General features: G+C 63.0%; 1 protein-coding gene across 1 annotated transcript; it reads left to right on the plus strand.

Annotated features, from left to right (window-relative positions):
* Positions 1 to 2,745: 2,745 nt before the first annotated feature.
* Positions 2,746 to 20,791, plus strand: ADSS1 (adenylosuccinate synthase 1). Its single transcript, XM_072963844.1, has 13 exons — positions 2,746 to 3,032; positions 9,862 to 9,964; positions 12,523 to 12,585; positions 13,164 to 13,214; positions 13,458 to 13,524; positions 14,510 to 14,617; positions 14,718 to 14,799; positions 15,415 to 15,541; positions 16,069 to 16,223; positions 16,980 to 17,104; positions 18,785 to 18,882; positions 20,181 to 20,330; positions 20,400 to 20,791. The coding sequence occupies exons 1-13, from the start codon at positions 2,841 to 2,843 to the stop codon at positions 20,450 to 20,452; spliced, it is 1,374 nt and encodes a 457-aa protein (XP_072819945.1). The 5' UTR covers positions 2,746 to 2,840; the 3' UTR covers positions 20,453 to 20,791.
* The last annotated feature ends 2,222 nt before the right edge of the window (positions 20,792 to 23,013 follow it).

The raw sequence follows: 23,013 nt of genomic DNA on the forward strand, positions 1-23,013 counted from the left end.
CCCCGGAGCAGCGGTGAGGTCAGCATGGCTCTCTGGGGGCACAATTCACACCCATAAAACCAACCCACTGGAAGGGTATGCACAGTCCAGCGACCGCTTCCAGCAGACTTACGAGGTTGTGCGCTTGTCATTGTGACCCAGTGTTAGGATGTTTCCATCCTCCCCTGAAGTCCCTCAGTCGCCCCCCCGCCACTCCCCCAACCCCCGGCAGCCACTTACCTGCCTTCTGTCCCCGGACTTGCTTTTCGTGGACATTTCATATAAACAGAGTCAGACAACACGTGGCCTTTGGGGACTGGCTTGTTGCATTTAGCCTGTTTTCGAGGTTAACCCCCCCCCCCTGCAGTAGTGTGTGGCAGGACTCCACTCCTGTTACTGCTGAGTAATGTGCCGTTCTGTGGACAGAGCACACTTTATCCGGTTGCCTGTCCTGAGTTTATTTTCAGCTTTTTAAGAAATTGCCCAACTGTTTTCCAAAGCAGCTGCACCCCTTTTCATTCGTGCGGGGCACTGTTTCAGCTTCAAGGGCACGAGCGTCGGCAGTGCCATGTCCTGGCGCCATGTCTGACATGGTCCCTGTGGGGAGGTGTGGCCCACAAAGAGGGTGAACCCCGGGTGGCCAGGCCTGCGTGTTCTCTGTGGGCCACCCCAGGTCACACAGTGAGCCCCCCGAAACTTACACTGCCCCCACCTTGGTGACAGGCCCACTGTGAACAGGGCCAGGCAGGGGGCTGTTGCTAATTCCGGCTGGGCCGTGTGACCGGCAGGGGCCCCAGCTGCTGGGCTGCCACTGGGCTGTTTATAGAAAAGCCCCACCCCACCCCAGGCCTGCTGGCTATTTATAGACCCGGGCTTCGGGGAGCTGGTGCCCCGGCCAGCATGTGGCCCTGCGGAGACTGTCTGAACCCCCGTGGTGTCTCCCTGGCCCCCCTTAGCCTCCACTTCACACCTGCTGGCCCAGAGCCCTGGGCCTCCCCCAGGAAGGGCTCAGAGCCGGCAGCCCCGACCCGGGGACTTCAGCCCAGTGGTGGAAGCACCCCACCCCCAATCGTGTGTGACGCCAGCAAATCTTTCTCTGTGGCTCCTGATAACATTCAGAGATTTGACTCTTGCATCTGGAAACAAGCAAACCAAGAAACCTCCTATCTCTCAGGCCCTCCTGCTGCAGTCCCGCCTCTTCCTCGTCTACACAGCCAGCCTCCGTGCCCCAAATTCCCTCCCACCCCCTCACTCCCTGAAACCCTCCACCCTCCGGTCTGACAGACCGTCCTGGTTGCAGGCCCACGGATCGCCCCGTTCCCCACCTCCCCCCGCCGTCCTCAGCCTCCTCAGCCTTTGGAAGCTTCAGAGCCTCACACCCAGCCCTCCTGCCCCCGCTGCGGCTGATTCCAGGCTGGCGGCCAGGGAAGTGGGAAGTGCGGGGGCGCCGCCCAGTGTACCCTGAGTCCGTCACGTCATTGAGGAAAGGTCCCCCTGCTTGTAACCTACGGTGTCCTCGTGTGACAGAAGAGGCAGTGGGGCACAGAAGGGCCAAGCCACCCACCGGGAGCCAGGGTCGGCGTCGGTGTCGGGGCTCCCGCCAGGAGGCCAGGGGGACGGAGGACAGGGGAGGGAGAAGAGAGTGGGAGGAAGGGCAGCTGCGCAGAGCACTCCTGTGCTGGGGCTTGATTCAGTCGCACACACGAGTACGTGACAAGCCCACTGTCCACCCCCGCCCTCCTGGGGAGGGTCTGCTCTCCCTGTGTCTGGCCTGGGAGCCCTAGGAGCTCAGCGGCTCTCTGAGCCTGGGGCGGAAGTCAGCGGGCAGGCCCCGGGACCCTCTGCGCTGAGAGACCCCCTGGGGAGGGAACGAGGGGCACCGACTCCCAGCCCTGGGGCGGGACCTAATGGGGCACGCCTACCCAGAGGGCTCATCCCTGGTCCCTTCTCCGACCAGTAGGGCTAGCCAAGTCCACACCCAAGTGTACTTAGGTTGTGTCTGGCAGGGTGGGCCAGGCAGTGCACTCAGCTGGGAACTCCGGAGTCCAGCAGACCATGATACCCCCTCTCTGGGCACCCAGTCCCTCCACAGGCTGGGGCAGGAAAGAGGTCTGGTATGGGGCCTCTTGGAGACCCCGGCCCTTTGTGGCTGGTGAGCATCCTTGGCTGCTCCCCTGCCCGGCCAGGTGACAGCACTGGTTCCTTCTCCCCGGACTCAGCCCTGAGAACCCGGATGGAGCCCTTCTGCTGGGAACCAGCGTGCCCCAGTGCCAGACACTGCCCGTGTGTGTGGGTGAGGGGAGGGGGCAGTGCGAGGTGGGGAGCTGTCCTCTCTGCGGCCACCAGAGGGCGTGTGCGCCAGTCCCGGGGTTCCGCGTGGGGCAGGTGCGCACCCCGAGCCACTGTGCAGACCCTCGCGGCTGGGCGCACAGACGCAGCTCCCCTTTGGCCAACAGCACTGCCGCCAAGGAGGAGACCCCCTCAGCTTCTGGGACCCCGAGGTCCTGGGCCTGGCGGGGCCCGGCGGGGCGGGTTCGCGGAGCCCAGGACGCGCCTCGGGAAGGGCGAGCGCGGAAGCGCCCATGAGGCTTCCCCGAGCGCCCCGGGTCTGGCCCCGCGGAGGGACCCCGGAGCGCGCCGGCGTCCCGTGCGCCCCGCGGCAGGGCTCGCAGCCCAACTCGGCCCCCGGGTGGCGGCAGGAGGCGGGACCCAGCGGCCCGGAGGTCACCGCGGCGCGTCACGGCGCCCGAGAGCCCGCCCCCAGCCCCGCCTCCCGCCCCGGGCCGGCTCCTTTTAATGGCGCGGCGCACGGGTGCGGCGGGCTCTCGGGCGGCCCAGCGCAGCGGACGAGCCGAGCCAGCATGTCGGGGACCCGAGCCTCCAACGACCGGCCCCCCGGCGCGGGCGGTGTCAAGCGGGGGCGGCTGCAGCACGAGGCGGCGACGACCGGCTCCCGGGTGACTGTGGTGCTCGGCGCGCAATGGGGGGACGAGGGCAAAGGCAAGGTGGTGGACCTGCTGGCCACGGACGCCGACATCATCAGCCGCTGCCAGGTGCGGGCCGGGCGCCGGGTCCCTCCCCAACCCGCCCAGCGAGCCCCCGTCCCCTCCCCTCGTACCCAGCGAGCCCCCGTCCCCTCCCCTCGTACCCAGACGGACCCTGTCCTCCCTGTCCTCCGGCCCTCCCCGTCCCCCGGCCCTCCCCGGACACGCCTCCTGGACTCCTTCCCACCCCGACAACCTTCCCAGCCGCCTCCCCCACCCCCTCACCCGCACACGCCACCCACTCACACAAGCCCCTGCCACTCAGGGGCGCACACGCTTCCCTCCCCCACTGCCCCCCAGGGACCCGCCTTTCCCAGCAGCCCCACCCCCGGGGCAGTGGGCCAGGGGCAGAGCTATGAATACAAGTCGCTGAGTTGGAGACACCCGATCCTCAGGGGGTGGGGTGTGCCATGGCTGTGACTCTGGGCCCTCCACAGTCGGGGGGGCAGGGACTCGGGCTCCTGGGTGGTTTGAGGGCCCCCAGTTCCTCATTCTGTCTGGTCTGGGATAGAGCTGGCTGATTGCATGGGGTCCGTGCATGCTGAGGAGGCTGAGTGCCTGAGAGCCTAGGGGACGATGGCCCTGGTAGGGGGAGGTCAGCCAAGAGGAGGCAGAGGCCGGGGCAGAACAGCAGGCCAGGACCTGAAGGCAGGCGGGCCAGGGACAAGGAGGAGAGGGAGGGCCCTCGGACTTCTGGCCAGGGTGACCCAGTGCCTGGCAGTGCCACCTAGGAAGCCAGACACAGGCTTTGTCCCCTGAGGGCCTGGGGCGGGGCCTCTGCCAGCTGTGGCTGCTCTCAGCACCCCATCTGTTTTGACCGCCACTGGGTGCTCCCTCTGGGGCACTTCCCCCACACGGGCCCCGGGTCACGCTTGCTGCTGTGGGCTGACTTCCAGCTCGGAGCACAGAGTGGCCAGCTGTGGGGTGCATGCATTGGGGTCTGCAGCCACACACAGGAATGCTGCCAAAAATGTGGAAGGGATGCCCTCTGAGCTCCTCCTCCCTGGCTCTGTGGCCTCATTCCTGAGCTCCCGCCAGGCGAGCTGGGGCTCCAGCACTCCCAGGGGAGCCCAACGCACTGGGCTCGAGGAAGGTCCACCTGGCTCACTCCTGCCCGACACAGACGGTGGATTCCTAGAAGATGCTTTCTGGGCTGGTGGGCGGTCTCCCATCCTCTCTCTGCCCTAAGCCACAACAAGCCAGCCAGCTCTTCTCCCTGGACCCTGCAGCTGGGCGCATGCTCCGTGCCCACTCCTCTCCCTCCCCGGTAGAGGGCGTCCCCTCCCCAGGCCTGTCTGCTCCGGGGACACCCACGGCCCTCCCTCCGTGCAGCCGGCCAGCTCTGGCCAGCCTCGCATGCCCGTCTGTGGCCGTCTCGATAACCCTCATCTTGAAGATGCCAGTCTCCCCTGGCTATGGAGATGGTTCTAGAACTAGGCCCTCCCTGCTCTGCCACCTGGGTCTGCAGGCCAGGCCCTGGCCACTCCCATCGCTTGTAAGAACCTTTGATGGGAGGAACCAAGGACAGAGCTGGTTGGAACCCCCTCACCAACCACAGGGCCTCCCGGGCACCCTCTCCCCCATACGACTTCTCTACCCGCAATCAGATACAGCTCCACCTTCAGGCCGCAGCTCTCCAGGGTGGTGGGAGGAACTCCAGGCTGCCTTGGGGGCCCACAGTGCCTTCCCTCCTCCAGCCTCTGAACAAACAGGTGAGGCAGGGAAACAGGCCCAGAGAAGGTGAGGAATTGGGATAAGCAACGTGCGTGGGCCCTGACATGGGCCGCACCACCTTGTGTCAGCACTGGACATCGAGGGCTGGTCCAGGGAGGGTCCAGCCCTGTGGCCCAGGGAAAGCTGCTTTTAGAATGCCTGTGCTTGAAGCCCACAGTCAGGGCCTTCACACCACGGCCCCAGGAGCTGGGCAGGGCTCGGGACCCAGGCACTGAGGGAAGCCAGCAGCCAAGTCACGTGCAGTGGAGCCAGTGGTGGGGGAGCTGGAGTCCCATCTGGGTGGCTGCCTAGAAAGCTGAAGCCAGCCAGCCCCAGTGACTGGAAGGGTCACCTGGGCCTGGGGCCATCCCGAGTGGCAGCTGTGACCCCCCCTCTGGCTGTCCTGGTCCCTACCTGTGGTTTTGCCCCACTGACCCTCCACCACCAACAGGCCTCTCTCTTCCGGTCCCAGCGTCCATACACCGGTGAAGACCCCTCGTGGCCTTCGGCCACCTTGCTGACTGGGACTCACTGCCCACCTGCCCAGGAGTGGTCTGCAGACCCGCCTGCTCGTCCAGCAGCATCCTCGTGGCTTTCCCATCTCAGTGGTTTGGGGCTCGTGGCCAGCGTGCACCCCAGCAGCCGCCCGAGACCTTTCTCACCATCCAGAGATGTCTCAGACCTTGAGTCTCTCCTGCTGTTTTCTGTGCCTCGAGGGCCCATCCCCCGGGCAGCGCCCCCTACAGCCGCTCCCTGAACGGGTACTGCGCCCGCGCCCTCTCTGCCAGCCCTCCCTCCGCCCCAGACCTGTCCTCTCTCCCAGGCCACGGCCCTGCTGCGGCTTCATGGCAGGACCCCTGAGACCGTCCTCTCTGCTGCCTTGTGTGGACCCGCCGCCCTCAGGCCGGTTGCTCTGCCCGCCTTCTGGGAGTCCCTGCACCTCGGCCGGGCTCCCTTATGTGTCTGCTGAGCGTCCTTCCTGCTCCCCGTGGCCCAGATAGGAGCCTAAGAGCCCACTCACCTGGCCAGGCCATCGTGGCCTCGGGCTCCCCTGCCGCACCCTGTCCCCAGGCCCGCAGTGCCAGCCCTCCCTCTGTGTCCAGGGTTCCTTCGTCAGGCTTTGGGCCCCTGCCCAGGATCCCGAGGCCTCAGCACACACTGGTCAGGATTTAAGGTTTCCCTCCTTCCATTGGCAGTGAGGCAGCTCAGCACAAGGGCGCCGGGCCGGGTTCCCCTCCATATGCAGCATCCGCTCCTGTGTCTCGTCTCCCGCGGCGGCCTCCCTGCAAGAAGGGCCATGCCCTGTGGCTTGTTGGTGCTCTGGGACCTCTTCCCGGGGCGAAGAGGACCAGGAAATGCCTCACCTTGAACCCCAGGCTGGCCCAGGGGCCTCCGGGGTGGGGAGACCGGAAGTGCTGGGAGTTGCTTCCAGAAGTAGTCTCCTCTCCATGTCTGCACCCTCTGATGGTCACCCAGCAGTGGCTCCGGGGGCAGGGCCCCCTGAGGTTGGCGGCCCCTTGTGGCTGTGGGCGCGTCTGCCTGGGGCAGGAGAGACCTGTGTGCCCGCCTGGGGCGCACGCCCTGCTTCCTCCAGGCCTCACGCCAGTGCCTCAGCAGGCAGAGCAGCTCTGCTTGGGGTGGATGACTGAATGAACGAATGACAGGAACCTGCCGGCTGACATGCAGGAGGTGAGGGCTGCATAGGTGGACTTCGAGGTTTTGCCTGGACCCTGGGCGGGGGTGGGGGTGCGGTCAGAAGCATCTCCGCCCTGAGAGCCAGGCCCCTGGCCGTGTGTTGTGTGAGATCCTGATAAAACCCGCTGCTGCCGCTGCTACCGCCGCCCAGAGGCCTCCTACGCCGGCCAGGACCACACGGGGGGCCGGGGCGGCTTCACAGCCTCTGAGATGCTGTGGCCCCACACTCAGCCTCTCTGCTTGCCACATCCACTCTTCTCTGGTCCCCAGCAGGCTGGGCTGGCCAGACACCTGCGGGAAGGTCCAGGGCTGGTCAGATTCCCTAGTGGGCAAGCCTTGGCCTTGGCCCCATTCCCATGTCTGTCCACTTTCTTAGATCTCGGCTGCCAGGGAGGCAGCTGACAAGAGCATCCAAGGGGACTTTGAGTGACCGGCCAGGCCGCGGCAGGTGGCTTCAGTGTCCCTGGGGGCTCGGAACTGTGCCCGGCTCCAGGTTCCATCACGGTGGGGAGAAACTGGAGGCAGGCAGAGCCTCAAGAGGCCGACACCCAGGACACCTCTGGGCCCAGTTCCAGCCACCTTGGCCAGTCCCCCATGGGCACGGAAGTGGGATGAGGCCGGCGACAGCTCATTCTGACAGGGTCTGGGATACGGAGCCTCCAGAACCTTCCCACCTTGGGATAGGGAAGCTGAGCACGGCCCTGGAGCGAAGGCCCCGCAGAGGCAGCCAGGCTGGGCCTGGGGCCCTGGACAAACTTCCCCTCCAAGTAGTTCTCCAAACCAGGTCAAGCCCTGCATGGACTGCTGGCAGAGCTGCTCGCCCACCTGACAGCCGCTCACGCAGCTCTCCCTGGGCCCTCAGACAGCAGGCGGCAGCAGGTCTGAGGCTTAGGAGGCCAGGGGAGTGTTCTGCCCCGACTTCAGCGCCTGCCCGCATGTGGCCTGGGGGAGGGCAGTCGAGGGTCTCTCTGGGTCACCTGGACCTCAGCAGAGCTGCTGGGAGGCGTGCCCTGCAGGTCAGCAGGCCCTGGGCTCAATGTCCAGGGCTCACTCACGCCCCTGGGAGTGGCCTGTGTCCTGCTGCCTGGGCCCTGCCGCTGGCAGGGTCATCTGCCACCCACTGGCCCACAACGGCCTGCCTGTGCCTGTTCCTGGGTGCCTGTGTTTACCCCAAACAGAGGCGGGAGTGCGCTCGGGCCAGCTGACTTGGCACTGGGCGCTTGGAGGGCAGGGGGGTGGGAGGCGGGGTGTCTGGGCTGTTTGGTTTCTGGCCAGGGCAAGCAGGACACGGCTGTGGGGTGATGCCTGGCATATGGGGAGAGCGTCTGCAGGGAGGCAGTCGGCCTGCCACCCAGTCTAGCCTGGGCTCTGCTGCAGATTCCCTTCTCAGGACCTGTCTTCGGGCTGTCAGAGGAGGCCGTGCCCCCGGGGCCGCCCCTCCTGCAGCAGCTGTGATTGGGTGTGAGCATAACAGAGGATGGGGCGGGGGGGACACACTGCACCTGTACAGAGTCGAGGTCTGAACAAAGACGGGGGTCTCCCAGGGAGCGTCGTGACCCCCAAACCCGAGGCCTGTCCGTCATGGCGATTCCTGAGCCCACGGCCTCTCCTCCCCACCACTTCGTCAGCTCCCTTCGCCCCCTTCCCTCCCACAGCCCCTGTGTCTCCCTCAGCGGCAGCCCACCTGGCCCCCCCAGCATCGCCTCCATCCTGAGCCGCCCCTGACCCAGCTCGTGGGGCACTCCCTCCTTGGCTCCCAGTCCCCCCCACCATCCCCTTTGTCCTTCTGCTCCCCTGTCATTTACTCAGAGCTTGCGGTCGGTCAGTTCCAACAGCCAGCCACCTGGCTCAGGGCACCTGGGGAGGCAGCAGGCCCGCTGTCAGAGACGGTTGAGCTGTGGGAACAGCACAGTCGTGCGGCCGGGCTGCCCAGCAGGATCGTGGTGACCCCAGGAGTCTATTAGAGGCAAAGCTGCCTCAGCCCTGCAGGCCCCCACTTCAGGCCAGACAGACCTGCAGGCGTGCAATTTTATTAGTGGCTCGCTTGGGTGGCTCATGGAATTGGTTTCCAGCAGGGCCATGCGGGGCCTGGGTACAGATCGCAGGGGCTGAGCCCTGGTGAAGGGGAAGTCCAACTCCAGCCCCACTTCTTAGTTTAGCCCTGTGTGAAGTGAGGTCCAGGAGGGAGAGCGCCTGGGCCCCCAGCCCCGACCCACCGCCTAGGTTATTTCCGTGGAGGAACTGGGAGACGTAAATCTCGTCCAGACCGAGCGTAAGGAGCAGTGCTCCCGGCTGGGAGGAGGCCGCCCTCATTCAGCCTGCCTGGGTGGGGCAAGGAGAGGCCACGTGTGTAGGGAGACTCACCCTGCCAGGCCCTGTGCAGGGGGGTGAGGCCTTCTGAGCCAGCAGCCCATCACCCCCTCTGCAAGGCAGGAGGACCGTGGGGTGTGGAGGGCAGAAGCCCAGCCGTGGAGAGGCCTCACAGATAAGCTTGGGTTTCTGTAGGAGGTTCAGGCCAGAAGCGGGGCTGGCTGGGCTCCAGGACTCTGGGGACAGAGCAGGCCCAGCAGGGGCAGGCCCAGGCACTGGGGTCCAGCCAGCCCACCTCCCAGCCCCACCTCCACCCGGCCCTGGGGCCCTCAGTGCCCTCTAGTGGCCAGAACTGGGACTGGAGGGTGGGACCTTTCCCGGGCTCCCCCGACTCACCCCAACCGGCCTCCACCCACGGCAAGTAGTTCAGAAAAAAGGGAAGCTTGTCATCTGGGCACCCCCCAGAACAGTACCGACCTCAGAATGGCTTTTTTTATTCATTCTTAGATGGGGTGGGGGTGCACAGGACCAGTCCAAGGGGGAGGTCCTGATGGCCCGTGCCGGCACCCTGGCTCCTTACCTGGCCACAGAACAGTGGTGCTGCCTGGCCCACCCTCTGCCTCCATGGAGCTCAGGCTGTGTGGCAGCAGGGGCCGTGGGGGCCTGAGTCTGTTTCCCAGAGGATTGGGCCCCCTCATTTTTGCATCAGAGGAGGGACCCATGGGCGGGGCAGGGCTCTGAGCGAGTCTGCAGCTTCGGGCCACACTGAACCAGCCTCCCTGAAGCATCAGCACATGCCCCCGAGACAGTCCTGGGCACTGGGACCAGCTTGGGCCAGCCCCAATCTCAGATTCAGTCCCCTGCACCCCACCCAAGAAGGGCCCTGGCCCAGCACCCCAGGCATGCATCAGAGTCAACCACTGGCCCAGACTCCCCAAGTCCAAGTGTGGATGGCATCTCGTGCTCCCTGGGCACAGAACTGCCGCTCCAGGCAGCCTAGAGGCAGCTCCTGAGCGCCTGCCATTAGAGCTGCCTGCAGTGAGGCTGGGCACCCGGCAGGCCCTCCCAGGGAGGGTCCAAGTCCTGGAGCTCCTGGCACTCAGCCAGTCTCTGTTCCCAGGGGGGCAACAACGCTGGCCACACGGTGGTGGTAGATGGCAAGGAGTATGACTTCCACCTGCTGCCCAGTGGCATCATCAACACCAAGGCCGTGTCCTTCATCGGTGAGTGCGCCCCGCCCGGCCCCAGGTCCCAGCGTGTGGGTGGGAAAGGCCTAGGGCAACATCCAGCCTGGGTCCACGTGCGGGCTGGGCCCTGGGCCCTGCCCTGCCCAAGTGCTTGTTTGGGAGTAACCTGCTCACCTGGGGCCTCAGCCCTGGGCCGGGAGGCTCGAGGTACCAGCCCCGAGTCAGGGCCCTGGCAGAGGTGCCTGATCCCCAAGCCCGTCCTCAGAGCCGTGCAGGGCTGGGCCCCAGAGGCCGCCACCCAGCCTGGCCAGACGGAGGGAAGGTGCAGGAGGCTCTGCTGAGCTCTCGCACTCCCCGAGCATGTGGGTGTGCAAGTGTGCACGTGTGCATGTGCTGCATGAGTGCATCTGGTGAGTGGGTGAGTGTGCGTGTGTATGAGTCTGTACGATGCGTGTAGGTGTGCGTGCGTCTGCATGCGTGCCTGCCCTGAGTGTGTGTGTGTGGGACGGGCCTGGCTTCCAGCTTCGTGGATGGAGGCGGAGTCTGTGTGGGGAAGCTCTGCTTTTCCTGGCCCCCCCCCAGATCCCTCTGCAGTCCCCTGCCCCCCTGCCCCTTCCCACTGCCCTTCCGCTGCCCCGCCCCCTCTCCGATCTCTCGGTGCCCAGAGAGGTGAGGCCTCTAGAACTGGGGGGATCTCTCCCTCCGTCCCCTCTTTTCTGTCTCTGTCTCTGTCTCTCTCCTCCTCTCCCCCCGTTGCCCCCCTCCCTCACTCTCTCCCTATCTCTGTCAGTCTCTGTCTCTCTCTGTGGCGGGCCCGATGCCCATCCTGCCCCCAGCTCTCGCTCCCAGGCTCCCAGGAGCTCTTTCTGGGCCCCAGGCCTGGCCAGGCCCCACGGACACGCTCATGGGGCTTCTAGTGCTGTTCGCTCCCATTCTTTCCATGGCCGAGCGGGGCCACACTCATGGCTTTCTGCCCGCGCCCCCTCCCCGGCCGGGAGTAGGGGTAGCCCGGCAGGTGTGTGCCCAGCGGAGGCCCAGTGTGGCCAGCTGTGCATGAGCAGAGGAAGGAGCGTGTTGGCAGAGAGGCCGCGGGGCTGTGCAGTCAGGCTGAGCGGGAGGAGAGGGTGGCCCAGAGCCTTCTCCGTGGGGGCAGACGTGGCCTGGCAGTGGCTGAGGACAGAGCGGTTCCCCGGGAACCTGTGGCCCAGCTGCTGCGGGAAGCTTCTGAGCACAAGGCTTTTCTGCTGGGCCTGGGGCCCCACTCGGTGGGAAATGAGGCCAAGGAGGCACTGTTTGACCTGTGCCCTGCCTTGTCTCCAAAGAGGTGGGGTGGGTTGGGGGCGGTGGCCAGAGCCCAGGCTGGCAGTCACCAGCTTGGCCAGACGGCGCCCAGGCAGCCCACTTAGCGAGGGGCAGGACGCGCCAGCACTCACGTAGCTGCCCCTCAGCCTGCGTCACCCCCCAGGCCTGCCTCGCGGTCGTTTCAGGACTCGTGGCATTTAGGTGACCTTTTGTGCTCCGTGTGGCTTGCGTAGTCTCTGAGTCACTCCCATCTGGACCAATGTCCGGTCTCCTTTGGCCAACCCTAGCTGGGGCGGCACAGGGGTCAGGCTCCCCAGGGAGGTGGTGGTGGCCCCCGGCCGGCTGCTTTTGGTAGAAGAGGAAGGGGCTAGCGTCGGCTTTAGCCTGGGCCACAGACGCGTACCTGAGACCTTGAGGAGGTGCCTCCCTTCTCTGGCCTCCGTCTCTGCCTGTGCAGGACATCTCTGCAGACCTCCTTCCGTTTCACCTGGTGCTTGGGTCCTGGGAGCCGGTGGAGGCTGCATTTCCCTGCACCTCCTGCTTTCGCATTTCCACGCCACTTAAATAAAACATAACAGCTTCTTTGAGGTGTAATTTACAAACCATGAAAGTCACTCACGGTGAAGGCACGACTGTACCTCCATCGCCACGATTCAGTTCTAGAACATTCCATCCTGAGACGTTCCCCCGGGTCACTTGTTGGTAATCCTCCTTCCCTCCCCAGCCCAGCCACTTGCTGATCTGCCTTCTCTGTAAATGCTTCATGGTGGTTTTTGTTTTGTTTTCAACATTTTTTCTTGTGATCAAATAATAGCCATTTTTAACTGTACAGTTCCGCAGCCATAAGCACATCCCAGTCGTCACCGCCGTCCATCTCCAGAACCTTCTCATCTCCCTAAACAGAAACCCCATCCACGTTGAGCACTCACTGCCCCTTTCCCTCCCTCAGCCCCTGGCCCCAGCATCCTGCTTTCTGTGGCTGGGAATCCGCCACCTCTAGGGCCTCATGTGGGTGGGTGGAACAGAACCTGTCCTTCAGCGTCTGGCTTATTTCACTTTATATAATGTCCTCAAGCTTCATCCAGGCTGCAGCCCGTGTCAGCATGTCCTTCCTCGCTAAGGCTGAGTAGCATCCCGCCACGCGGCTGGACTGCATCTGCTTTGTCCCTTCACGTTGACGGGTGCTTGGGCTGCTTCCCGTCTGAGCCACTGAGAGCTGTGCCATCCCCCGCTGTTCTAAACCTAAGTCCCTAAAGTCCATGATCCAGTTCAGTCTCCTGTCTGTGTTGCAGGCAACGGGGTGGTTGTCCACTTACCAGGCTTGTTCGAAGAAGCAGAAAAAAACGAGAAGAAAGGTATGTCCCCTGGAGACCCACCCGGTCCGGGACGAGCGAGTGTCCCCAGCAGCCGTGCTGGCCGGCGCCTCACTGTGTGGTCCCTCCTGAGGGCGGCATCAGATGGGCAGACGAGGCGATTTCCCACTGGCTCTACCTGTGCAGGAAGCCGGGTCCTTGCTCAGAAGCAGAGAGCGGGCTCCGAACTCTGGCTTCAGGCCACAGCCTCAGTGTCACGGGGGAGCTCTCATGACCCTGGGGACAGGTGGCACTGGGAGATGTAGACTCAGGCAATCCAGGAAGAACCCCTGGACCCTGGAATTTGACAAGGCTCCCAGGGGACCCCAAGTCCAGCTGAGACGGGGAACCAGTGGACCGACCAAGCCTTCAGGGAAGGATGTGGCTCCTGGGGGTTCCTCAGGGGGTGGCAGTGGCAGGCAAGGCAGTGACCGAGGCTACTGGCCAGGTGCCGGGGTCGATGTCCCCCAGGGGAGAGGGCCCAGGACCCTGGCAAAGGGAGAGGCCACGAGGTGAGGGGTGGCGCTGCGCACCCGAAGTGACTGTGTGGCCTGTGGCGACCACGGGCTGTGTGTCCACAGGCCTAAAGGACTGGGAGAAGAGACTCATTATCTCTGACCGCGCCCACCTCGGTGAGTTTCAGGCTGGCCTGCCTGCTGGTGGATGAGTGGCCCTCGCTGTGGCCTGTGGCTCCACCAGGCCCGCTCCAAGGGCTCCCGGGGGCGCTGGGCCGGGCTCACTGCCTCCACTGGCAGATGGGGAACCTGAGTCCCGGGGGGGAGGCCAGTTTGTCCCCGGAGGCCCCAGTGTGTGGTGGGCAAGTCCCTGTGACTGGCCTGTCTCTCCCCCTCGCGGCACCCTCCCCTGCTGGGCAGTGTTCGATTTTCACCAGGCAGTGGACGGGCTCCAGGAGGTGCAGCGGCAGGCCCAGGAGGGGAAGAAGTGAGTATCTTCTCCGCTGGCTCGCAGTCTGCCCACCAGGGCACTGGGCGTGTCGGGGGGGGCAGGTGCGTCCTCTCAAAGCCCCTGAGAACGGCGTCTGTTGGTCCACCCCGGGCCTCCCCAGGCCTGAAGCCCAAGTGAGCCGCCTCTCCCGGGACTTCACCGTCTTCCCCAGCTGCCGCCCCAGGAGTACCCGGCTGTCACTTGCCACGTCCACCGCCACTGCTGGAATCTCAGGCCAGCCTTGACCACATGTGCAGCCACAGCTCGGCCACAGTGCCACATCCTGCCCACCAGCACTCAGTGGCCTTTCCCTGGTTCTCCAGAGATACTTATTAGGATGTGCCAGGAACAGGTTCTCACGGAGGGACAGGAGTGAAGCGGACGAGCATCCTCTCACACATGTGTGCACACACGTGTACGCACACGCCCGTGTGCCTGCACCGCACGATTCACACCCCTGCATGTTCATATGCGGGTACACACACGCTCACGCGCAAGCGCACACACACTGCTCGGCCACAGGCAGGTGGCCATGCTGAGCTTCCCCATTCGCTGAGCCTGGGCTGGGCTGCAGGGGGCAGTGGCTACAGGTTGGGCACTGTGGGTGCCAGTCCCAGGGGAGGCAGTGGGCAGCCAGAGCAGTGGCCTCAGTGCCAGGTAAGGGGGAGTCTGGCAGATGGGACAAGGAGGGCACCACGGGGCACTGGGCCTCAGAGTGGGGCCAGGGTGTTGGGGAGGGGTGGGGCTGGGACTCAGAGCATGTGCCACCACGTGGCCCCCGGCCCTGAGAGCTGGCTGTTAGAGGAGTCTGGCGGCTCTCAGGGCCGTCCCAGACTCCTGGGCACTGGTGCTGGGAGGGCACCTCAGACGTCACCCAGCTCAGCCTTTGATCATAGGGGTGAAAACTGAGGCGCAAGGCGGCTCAGGGTGCCCAGGGCTGGCCAGGGCGTCCCGCGCTGACGGCCCCGCGGCTGTCTTTCAGCATCGGCACCACCAGGAAGGGGATCGGCCCAGCTTACTCGTCCAAAGCGGCCCGCACAGGCCTCCGCATCTGCGACCTCCTATCGGACTTTGACGAATTTTCCAGCCGGTACCTGGAACGCCTGCGGCCCAAGGGGGAGACTGGTTCGTGAGGAGGGCGCAGGGATCCAGGCGGGGACGAGGGGTCACAGTCATTGTCACTTCCGCAGATTCAAGAACCTGGCCCATCAGCACCAGTCCATGTTCCCCACTTTGGAGATAGACGTGGAAGGTCAACTCAAAAGGCTGAAGGTAGAGTGGGGGCGCCGCGAGGGGGCGGGGCGCCGCAGTGGGCAGGGAGGTCAGGGAGCCGGGGCCCAGTGCCATAGGGCTGTGGGGGAGGGCCGGGGGCACGGAGCATCTCATCTGATGTCCGTGAACGCTCATGGGACCACACTCGTTTCGGGCATTATTATGTGGTGTTCGAGCTTGGGGGTCACGGGCCTCCTGTGTGAGCCCCTGACCAGCCGTGGTCAAGGTGGTCTTCTAGGAGGCCCGGGCTCACCTGCTCGGTCTGACCCTTTCCGTTCTTTCTGGGGAAACAGCCCAGGACTTGCAGGATGGGACAGAGGCCTACCCCGTCTGTCTGGGGCAGGAGGTAAAGGTGGCCCAGCTCACTCTTACGGGGACAGGACAGGCAGGAGACGGGAGGGTGTCAGTGCAGAGCCCTTCTGGAAGTTTCCAAAGGTGGGACCCAGCTCCTCCAGCCCTTGTCTGGGGCTGTGAATGTGGACAGGGATGGACAGCTAGCGATAGTTAGAGACCAGGCGCCTTGATGGGCAGGAATTTGCTGGAAGGAGGGGCAGTGGGGAGGAGGCCAGAGGTGGGTAGACGCCCGGGTTCCCGCATCCTCACCCCTTCTCCCAGGGCTTTGCCGAGCGGATCCGACCCATGGTCCGAGACGGTGTTTACTTTATGTACGAGGCGCTCCACGGCCCCCCCAAGAAAATTCTCGTGGAAGGTGCCAATGCAGCCCTCCTAGACATTGACTTCGGTATGTCCAGGGCCCAATCCCCATGGACCTCCTCTTCCATGTGTGCTGGGGAGACAGGTGTGGTAGGGCCACCTCCCACAGCCACGCTGTCATCCGCACCCAGGAAATGGTCGTACTGCCCTGGTTTTCCTAACTTCCAGGCGGGGAAGAGAGAGGCTGAGCTCAAGATGAGGGATGGAGATTTAGAGGGAACAGCCCGGGGCTGGGGAGCCCCAGCCGCCCCACGTGGGCGTTTGTCCGTCTGGTCCCCACCCTGGGGACACACCAGCACTGGGGTCACATGGTGGCCACAGGCCAGAGAGGTTCCCCCCCACCTTTCCAAGCGCAAGCGACCTTCTCCCTCCCCTAACCCCCCAGCCCGTACATGTAGCACCTTGTGCCAGCTGCACCCCCAGGGTGGTCCCTCAGACTGCTGGCCCTGGAAACCCATGGAGGGGACATGGTGGGCTGAACCGCCCTCTGCCGAGAGGCTCCCCTGGGCTGGGGTGATCTGCAGGGATGGTGGCCTGACCAATTCTGTCTCACAGGGACCTACCCCTTTGTGACGTCATCCAACTGCACAGTGGGCGGCGTGTGCACCGGTCTGGGCATCCCCCCCCAGAACATAGGCGAAGTCTACGGTGTGGTGAAGGCCTACACCACTCGCGTGGGCATCGGGGCCTTCCCCACCGAGCAGATCAACGTGAGTCCCCAGCCCTGGTGGGATCCTGTGGGGCCCACGACAGGGAGCGGGCAGGCGGGCGTCCAGTGGTGGAGCCAGGGGAGATGCCAGAGGCTGCAGGCTCCAGTGGCACCGCATGAGTGTCCACGTCGGGCTCCTCGGCGCAGGGAGGACACGGAGAGCCTCCTCTCGGCCTCATCCTTGGGGTCACAGGCCACCTCTGCCCTTGGGGGGCTTTGGCTGGTCTGGGTTTCAGCCGATACAGCCGATACAACAGGGCTAGAAACAGCCTCATCCAGCAAGCATGCTCTCCAGCCTCACGGGTGTTTCTGGAAGCTCAGGACACCACTGGCCTTCCTCCTTACCTGGCCTTGTGCCCTTGTGTCTGGCGTGGTGTGTGAGGGCCGGAGAGGGAAGGGAAGTGCCTGGAGGCTTTAATGGGGCAGGGTGTACAAGGATAGGGACCCTGCGAAACGAACACACACCCTGCCCGAGGCCGCAGTGCAATGCCCGGCCCCTCTGCCCTCACCTGCCTGCACATGTGTGAGCCAGGCCGTGCCTCGCCCTCCAGGCCCAGGAGGAGGCGCTGGTCAGCAAGGCCCTGCCCAGGGGAGAGGCTGCTGGGGCAGCTGCTCCAGGGACGAAGGAGCAGAGAAGCAGGCACGGGGCTCCGCAGGGACGTGGGGGCGAGGGGGCCGTAGAGAAGCGCTGAGAGTTGGTTAGGCCGGGCACGGGCTCCCTTCCGTGCAGCATCAGGCCTGCTCTGTCTCCACGCAGGAGATCGGGGACCTGCTGCAGAGCCGCGGCCACGAGTGGGGTGTGACCACTGGCCGGAAGAGGCGCTGCGGCTGGTTGGACCTGATGATCCTGAGATACGCCCACATGGTCAACGGATTCACCGCGTAAGCCGCCACTCTGGCACACATGCTACTGCGCACCCATCCGGGGGCCATCCACCCCGGGGTCCCGCCCTGACTCCCCGGACCCTGCAGAAGCAAGCAGGGCTGGGCATCGGGCTCAGTGCCACCATCTCCCCACGCAGGGGGCTGTCACCAGAGGTAGACCCTTCCACACTGCGGGGCCACCATGGGGGTGACGTGGGGGCCATCCAGGGCATATCAAAGCCAGCCCTGTGGCCTGGCACCATGTCTGGTCCTGAGCACAGGCAGGGAAGGTGACTTCATGAAAGCCAGAGGGTGTCTTGGCACCTGTAGGACGTTAAAACAGTTCATCTGGACCCAGGGTTCAGTGCCCCAAGCAGAGGGCCTACACTTGTCCTCAAGGGCCCAGCGCCCTCTGCTGAGTGGGCCTCTGGTCTGTTAGGGTGCAGGGCTGGGCCCACAGGAGGGGAGGGGAGATGCTGTCCCAACACAGCGGGTGGCCAAGTGCTAAAGGAGGCCACTCTGAGCTCTGAGACCCCAGACAGGCCCACTGGCCGGGGGCCCCGTCTCCCCACTGTGCCAGCGCCAAATGCCATCATTCCACTTCCCCTGAACCACCAGGTGACACTGGGCTCGGAAGACAGGTGCAACACACATCCCCAGCAGGAAAGGCCGCCCTTGAAGCCCTGAGACCCCTCAGGGTGGCTGCAGTGGGGGCGCAGCTCGGGCTGGACCCAGGGAACAGCCAGCCTGGTTTACAGCCCCACAGCGGGAGCTCCACAGGCTGCCCCCCTCTGCAGTCCTGGTCTGCATGGCTGCGGACAGGATGACCCTGAGGGCCCCGGGAGTGGGAGCGCCCCTCCTCATGTCAGCGGGAATCCCGAAAGTGGTGTCCCAGCTGGGGAGGCGGGGGGCCCCCATGCTGCTTCTGGGACTGCCTGGGTAGCCGGGCTTCCTCCTGGTGATGGTCATGGGCGGGCAACTCAGACCTCCTCGTGGGGAGCCTGCTGCTTCCCCCTCATAAAGACGGGCCACGGTTCCAGATGCACATTTGTTGCCAAAATCGTGTGGCACACAGATAAGCCACAGCCATGCTCAGCGCGTGCAGAGCTGTCGCTCCGCAGGAGGCAGAGGGACGAAGTGGCTGAGGACGCAGTGTCTGAGGTCCTTGACCCTCAGTCCTCGTGTGCAAAGCAGAGAATGCAGCCTCTGGAGGCCACAAGGCCATGGGCGAGCTCTGGATCGGGCAAGGGCACCACGTACACTGGCCCCATGGGCTGGGAAGCACAGGGACCCCGCCAGAGGTGGCTTTCAGGCCTTGCCGAGCGGCGGGGAGGGGAGGAGAGGAAAGGAACGTACATGACCCCGGCTTCTCCTGGCGCTGGGTGGATGGCGCGTGGAAGATCCTGCCGTGGGCGCCTGTGGTCTGTGCACAGTCGCGGGGTCTCCACGGGGCGGAGGGGCATGAATGGGCACTGAGACCCTACACGTGGCCATGAGGAGGGCAGAAGGGCCAAGGTCATGGGATCAGAGTCCCCATGGGGCGTGAGGTGAGGAGGGCGGGGATGCCTGGCTGTCAGTGGCCTTTTTAACCTTCCTTTTCTGTTCTTGGCAAATAGAGGAGAAGCGAGGGGTGGAGGCCAGGCAGAGGAAGCAGCTGCATAGCTGACCACGTCTCGGCTTCTCTTTGATTTTGGACAGGCTGGCCTTGACAAAGCTGGACATCCTGGATGCCCTAGACGAGATCAAAGTCGGCACCTCATACAAGCTGAGCGGGAAGCGCATCCCCTACTTCCCAGGTCCGTGCTTGGGCAGCTCTGCCGCCCCTGGGTCGCCTCGCCACCGGGCTTGGGAGCACACATGGCCCGTGGTTTCTGGTGGCGAGGGGAAGGGTCTGCACGTTCATTCCGAGGGCAGGAGCAGGTCTGGAAGACGTTTGTCACAGGCTCTCGCCCGACGGGGGCCCTGGCCCAGGGCAGCTGCAGGGCTTCCCACAGTTTGGAAAGGGCTCAGAGGGACTTGGAGGGCCACGCCTGACCCCGGGGACTCTGCGAGGCCTTCCAGCACCTGAGGGTCAAGGCTCCCCTCCCGGGAGCCCTGGGGGCTCACCTGAGACAGCAGATGTGGGCTGTGGACAATCAGAGCCCTGGGCAAGTGGGAAGATGACTTTTGACTTAAGAAAACATGCATTTTTTTGGTGAGACTGTTTACAATTAACTAGAGTTCTACCACCTACAGTCTCACTAGAGTTCTGTTTCGGGGGGTGGGTAATTAGGTTTATCTATTTATTTTTAGAGGCAGTACTGGGGATTGAACCCAGGACTTTGTGCATGCTAAGCATGCACTCTGCCACTTGAGCTATACCCTCCCCAAAAAGCAAACTTCTTTTAAAAAGCATAAAGGCAGTGCTGTTTTCCTGGATTTCATAGTGACTTGTGCATCTGGACAGGGGTCATATTTTGACCCCACCTCTGTGGGCAGCCATGGGCGAGCTGCCCTTCACCTGCCGCCCCCGCACGTGTGTGGACACCCACCAGCACCACATGGCTGTGGGAGCCCGGTGTGTCCTTTTGGCTGGTGTCCTGCAGCCCTACTGACCCTGACCTTTGAGGGGGCGCAGTAGGAGTGTGGTGTGACCCCAGGGGCACATTCAGACTTGGAACACGTCCAGGATTCTTGCAGTGGACAGATCATTGCGGCATCTTCTGACAACAATGGGTGGTTGGTCTCTGCTGTGAGCCCTGGGGTCCCGGCCAAGTGGCGTCCTGCCTTGGGGAGGAGGGCACAGACCCTTCAGGGTCCTAGATCCCCTTAGAACCTCCAAGCAGGGTCCTCAGAGCTCCTTGGCTCAGTCACCCATGGACACCCTAGCAAAGCATGTAGTGAGTTCATGTCCAGGGTGGCTGTGTCCCCTGGTCTTGAAAGGCTGCAGCCAGTGATTGAGAACCACCCCTTGGCCAGCGAGAACCAAGCAGGGCAGCTTGCCTTGCTCGCCACTGACCCCCGGGGCAAGCCAACCTCAGGCAGGGGTCCCGAGGCTGTGACCGAGTGGACGTGTGCAGGACACTGTTCACCCCCGCCCCATGTGCTCCCCCAGCTAACCAGGAGATTCTGCAGAAGGTGGAGGTGGAATATGAAACACTGCCTGGGTGGAAGGCAGACACCACGGGCGCCAGGAAGTGGGAAGACCTCCCCCCGCAGGCCCAGAGCTACATCCGGTTCGTGGAGAACCACGTCGGAGTGGCAGGTGGGTGCACCCCAGCCGCCCTCCCTCTCCCCACCGCGCCCCGGTCTGAACCTCTGCTTTCCCTTTCAGTGAAATGGGTTGGTGTCGGCAAGTCAAGAGATTCGATGATCCAGCTGTTTTAGATGAAGACAGAGCTGAATCCAGCAGGACACAGCGGGTCCCCATCCCCACATAGACGGCCACAGTGGTGCCCCTTCCTCGGCCGGCAGAACGAACGCCATAAACAAGGAAACATGAAAATGACTTTCTGTACTTTTCTAATTCTCTTTAAGCCTTCAGCTCCACCACTGCTTTCTACTCTAAACATCTGAGAGCCAGCATTGTCTACATTTTTAAAAAACCCTCCTATTTAAAGTGAGACAGAGGGCTCCGAACAGAGAGCTTTTACGGCACCCGAGTTGTCATGTGATTGTGTGTCCGACTGGAGGCGTCTGGCAATAAACAAACCCAACAGCCGCTGACGGTGGTGGTTCTGACTGTGTCCTTGTTGTTCTGGCTTTAAACACTGAAGGGCGCCCCTGACACCTTGCTGCCTCAGCAGCCTGGGTGACACACGGTCTTGGTGCTCCGAAGCCGGGCCGTTGTGTGCTCAGACAACTAAGTGGCACCAGCCCCGGGGAAGAGGGATCACGGGCATCAAACACGTTTCCCCAAACTGAACATTTCAGCAGATTAACTCTAGAGGCCTGAGCCCAGAGATCCGCCCTGTCCGTGTTACCAGGACACACTCTGCCCTCAGCCCTCGAAGTCCCCTGGACTGAGAAGCCACTTCTTCACTGGCCAAAGCCTTTGAGAACCAGCTGGGGTCTGCTCTCTTCCAGCAACTGTGTAGCTGCCTTCAACAGCAGAGTTTGGAGTAAGTTCAGCAAAGTAACTGGTTTTTTGATGCCATTTCAGAGAGAGAAGGAATTAGACACACAGAGAGACCCAGCATCCACCAGGCTTAAATCCTCGCTTTTTAGAGCTGAGAATGTCAGCTGGGCTCACTGCAATCACACAAGGTCCAACTTGGCTTGCTTCCCATTGACTCCGCTGGCCCCAGAAGGTTCCACAGGGTCTGATCTCACCGGCTCACACTGTGGAGTCCTGAACCCATGTGACAGTGTATTGGGTCAGCAGGCCACATACTGGGTGTGTGACTTCACACACACTAGCAAAATTTTCCGAACAGTGCCCAGAACAGCCTTCAGCCCTTTGAAAGAAGCCAGGAGAACACAATGTGGACCAGCTGCATTGGGTGAGAAACATGAGCAGAAACTGATCTTTGAGTTTCCTGAGAATCCCTTCCTCCCATGATAGAGCAGGAGAGACGGAAGGAGAGAGCCCCAAGGCAGGTGAGTTCCTAGGCAAAGAGCAGCCACCCTCGCAGCGCCACTGGGCCCCAGCTGTCCTCCCTGCCTCCCGGGGGCCTGTGCTTCACCTGGGACCACCAGCTGGACCAGTCTCACTGCCACAGGAAGATGCAGGCTATGAGCAGCAAATCAGAGTGTGCATTTTTCAAAAGAGAAACCATTTCATTCTGCATAAAAAGCTACAGGCCTGGCTTTGCAAGGTAGACCCACAATTTAAACTAGAAAGCTGCAAAAAAAAAAAAAGCCGCTGTGTTTTGTGGAACCTGCTGCATCTCCCACTCAGATGCCCGTTGCCTTTACCTTCCGTCTCTGGATGAAAGCTCGGGGAGGCAACCCCAGGCAATGTCTCTGAGTATCTGCTGGTGTTCTATAGGGTGAAAAGACACCAGCATAGAGGGGAAATAGTTCTCCCCTGCCACCAGCTTCCTCACTCTCCTGTGGCTCAGGGACAGGAGGCTCTGTCCTCTGTGGGGCGGGTTAGGGCAGACAGCCCCCTTGGCCGGAGTGCCAGAGTCGTGAGAGTCTGCGTAATTATAATAAGGGTGCTCTCTCTGCTTGGCCCCAATGACACAGCCCCAGTGCAGATGAAGCATGTTTTTTTCCAAGCACTTTGGAAAGCTGCCAGTTTCCTTAGAAGTTCGCTATCCATCTACCTTCCCACCAAGCCATTTTACTCCGAGGCACTGAAGTCCAGGAAAAGCCTTATGCAAGGCTGCTCAGAGCAGGTGCCTTCACCACAGCAGTGTCCAGTGGCAGGTAAAGAAACTGTGGTCCATCCTCACACGGAATACGTTCAGTAACAGAAGGAACGGACCGCTGAGGGGTGCCAGGCGATGGACGGTCTCAGAGTTGGCGTGTGGAGAGACGCAGATGCCAAGGTGCACGTGCAGGATGAGCTGAGCACGTGAGGCTCCAGGACAGCAAGGAGGGACACAGGGACATAAAGCAGAGCAAGTGATGGTCTGTCTGCGGGGGGGGGGGCGAAGGGGGGCCCCCCGCGCAGCTGGGACACAGCGGCAGCAGGTAGGACTTACACTTCGACCACCGTCTGGGCATTCCTCTGGGCTAAATACTCACGCCTTCACTCTAAGTAAATTCTACCCCAAGCTAAAAATTACAGGAAGCCATACAACCACATTTCACAATGGTGGAACAGCTGAGACCATGATTAACCAAAGGTTCACGGCCCTGAGGCAGCTGTGATGGAACAACTTGATGAAGACGTTTCCTGCCAGTGTCTCCTTAAGCATTTGCCAGAAGGGAAGTTTGCTGAACTTCTCGCGGGAAAACAGAAAGTGTGTTCCTTCCTCACCCAATGTATATTCACTTCT

This window comes from Vicugna pacos, chromosome 6 (assembly GCF_048564905.1).
Source record: "Vicugna pacos chromosome 6, VicPac4, whole genome shotgun sequence".
Classification (NCBI taxonomy): domain Eukaryota; kingdom Metazoa; phylum Chordata; class Mammalia; order Artiodactyla; family Camelidae; genus Vicugna; species Vicugna pacos.

Excerpts from the sequence above, each read along its gene's own strand:
- ADSS1 (XM_072963844.1), top strand. The coding sequence starts at position 2,841 with ATGTCGGGGACCCGAGCCTCCAACGACCGGCCCCCCGGCGCGGGCGGT. Across the intron at positions 3,033-9,861 it reads ACATCATCAGCCGCTGCCAG|GGGGGCAACAACGCTGGCCA; the intron begins GTGCGGGCCGGG and ends CTCTGTTCCCAG. Across the intron at positions 20,331-20,399 it reads GAACCACGTCGGAGTGGCAG|TGAAATGGGTTGGTGTCGGC; the intron begins GTGGGTGCACCC and ends TTTCCCTTTCAG.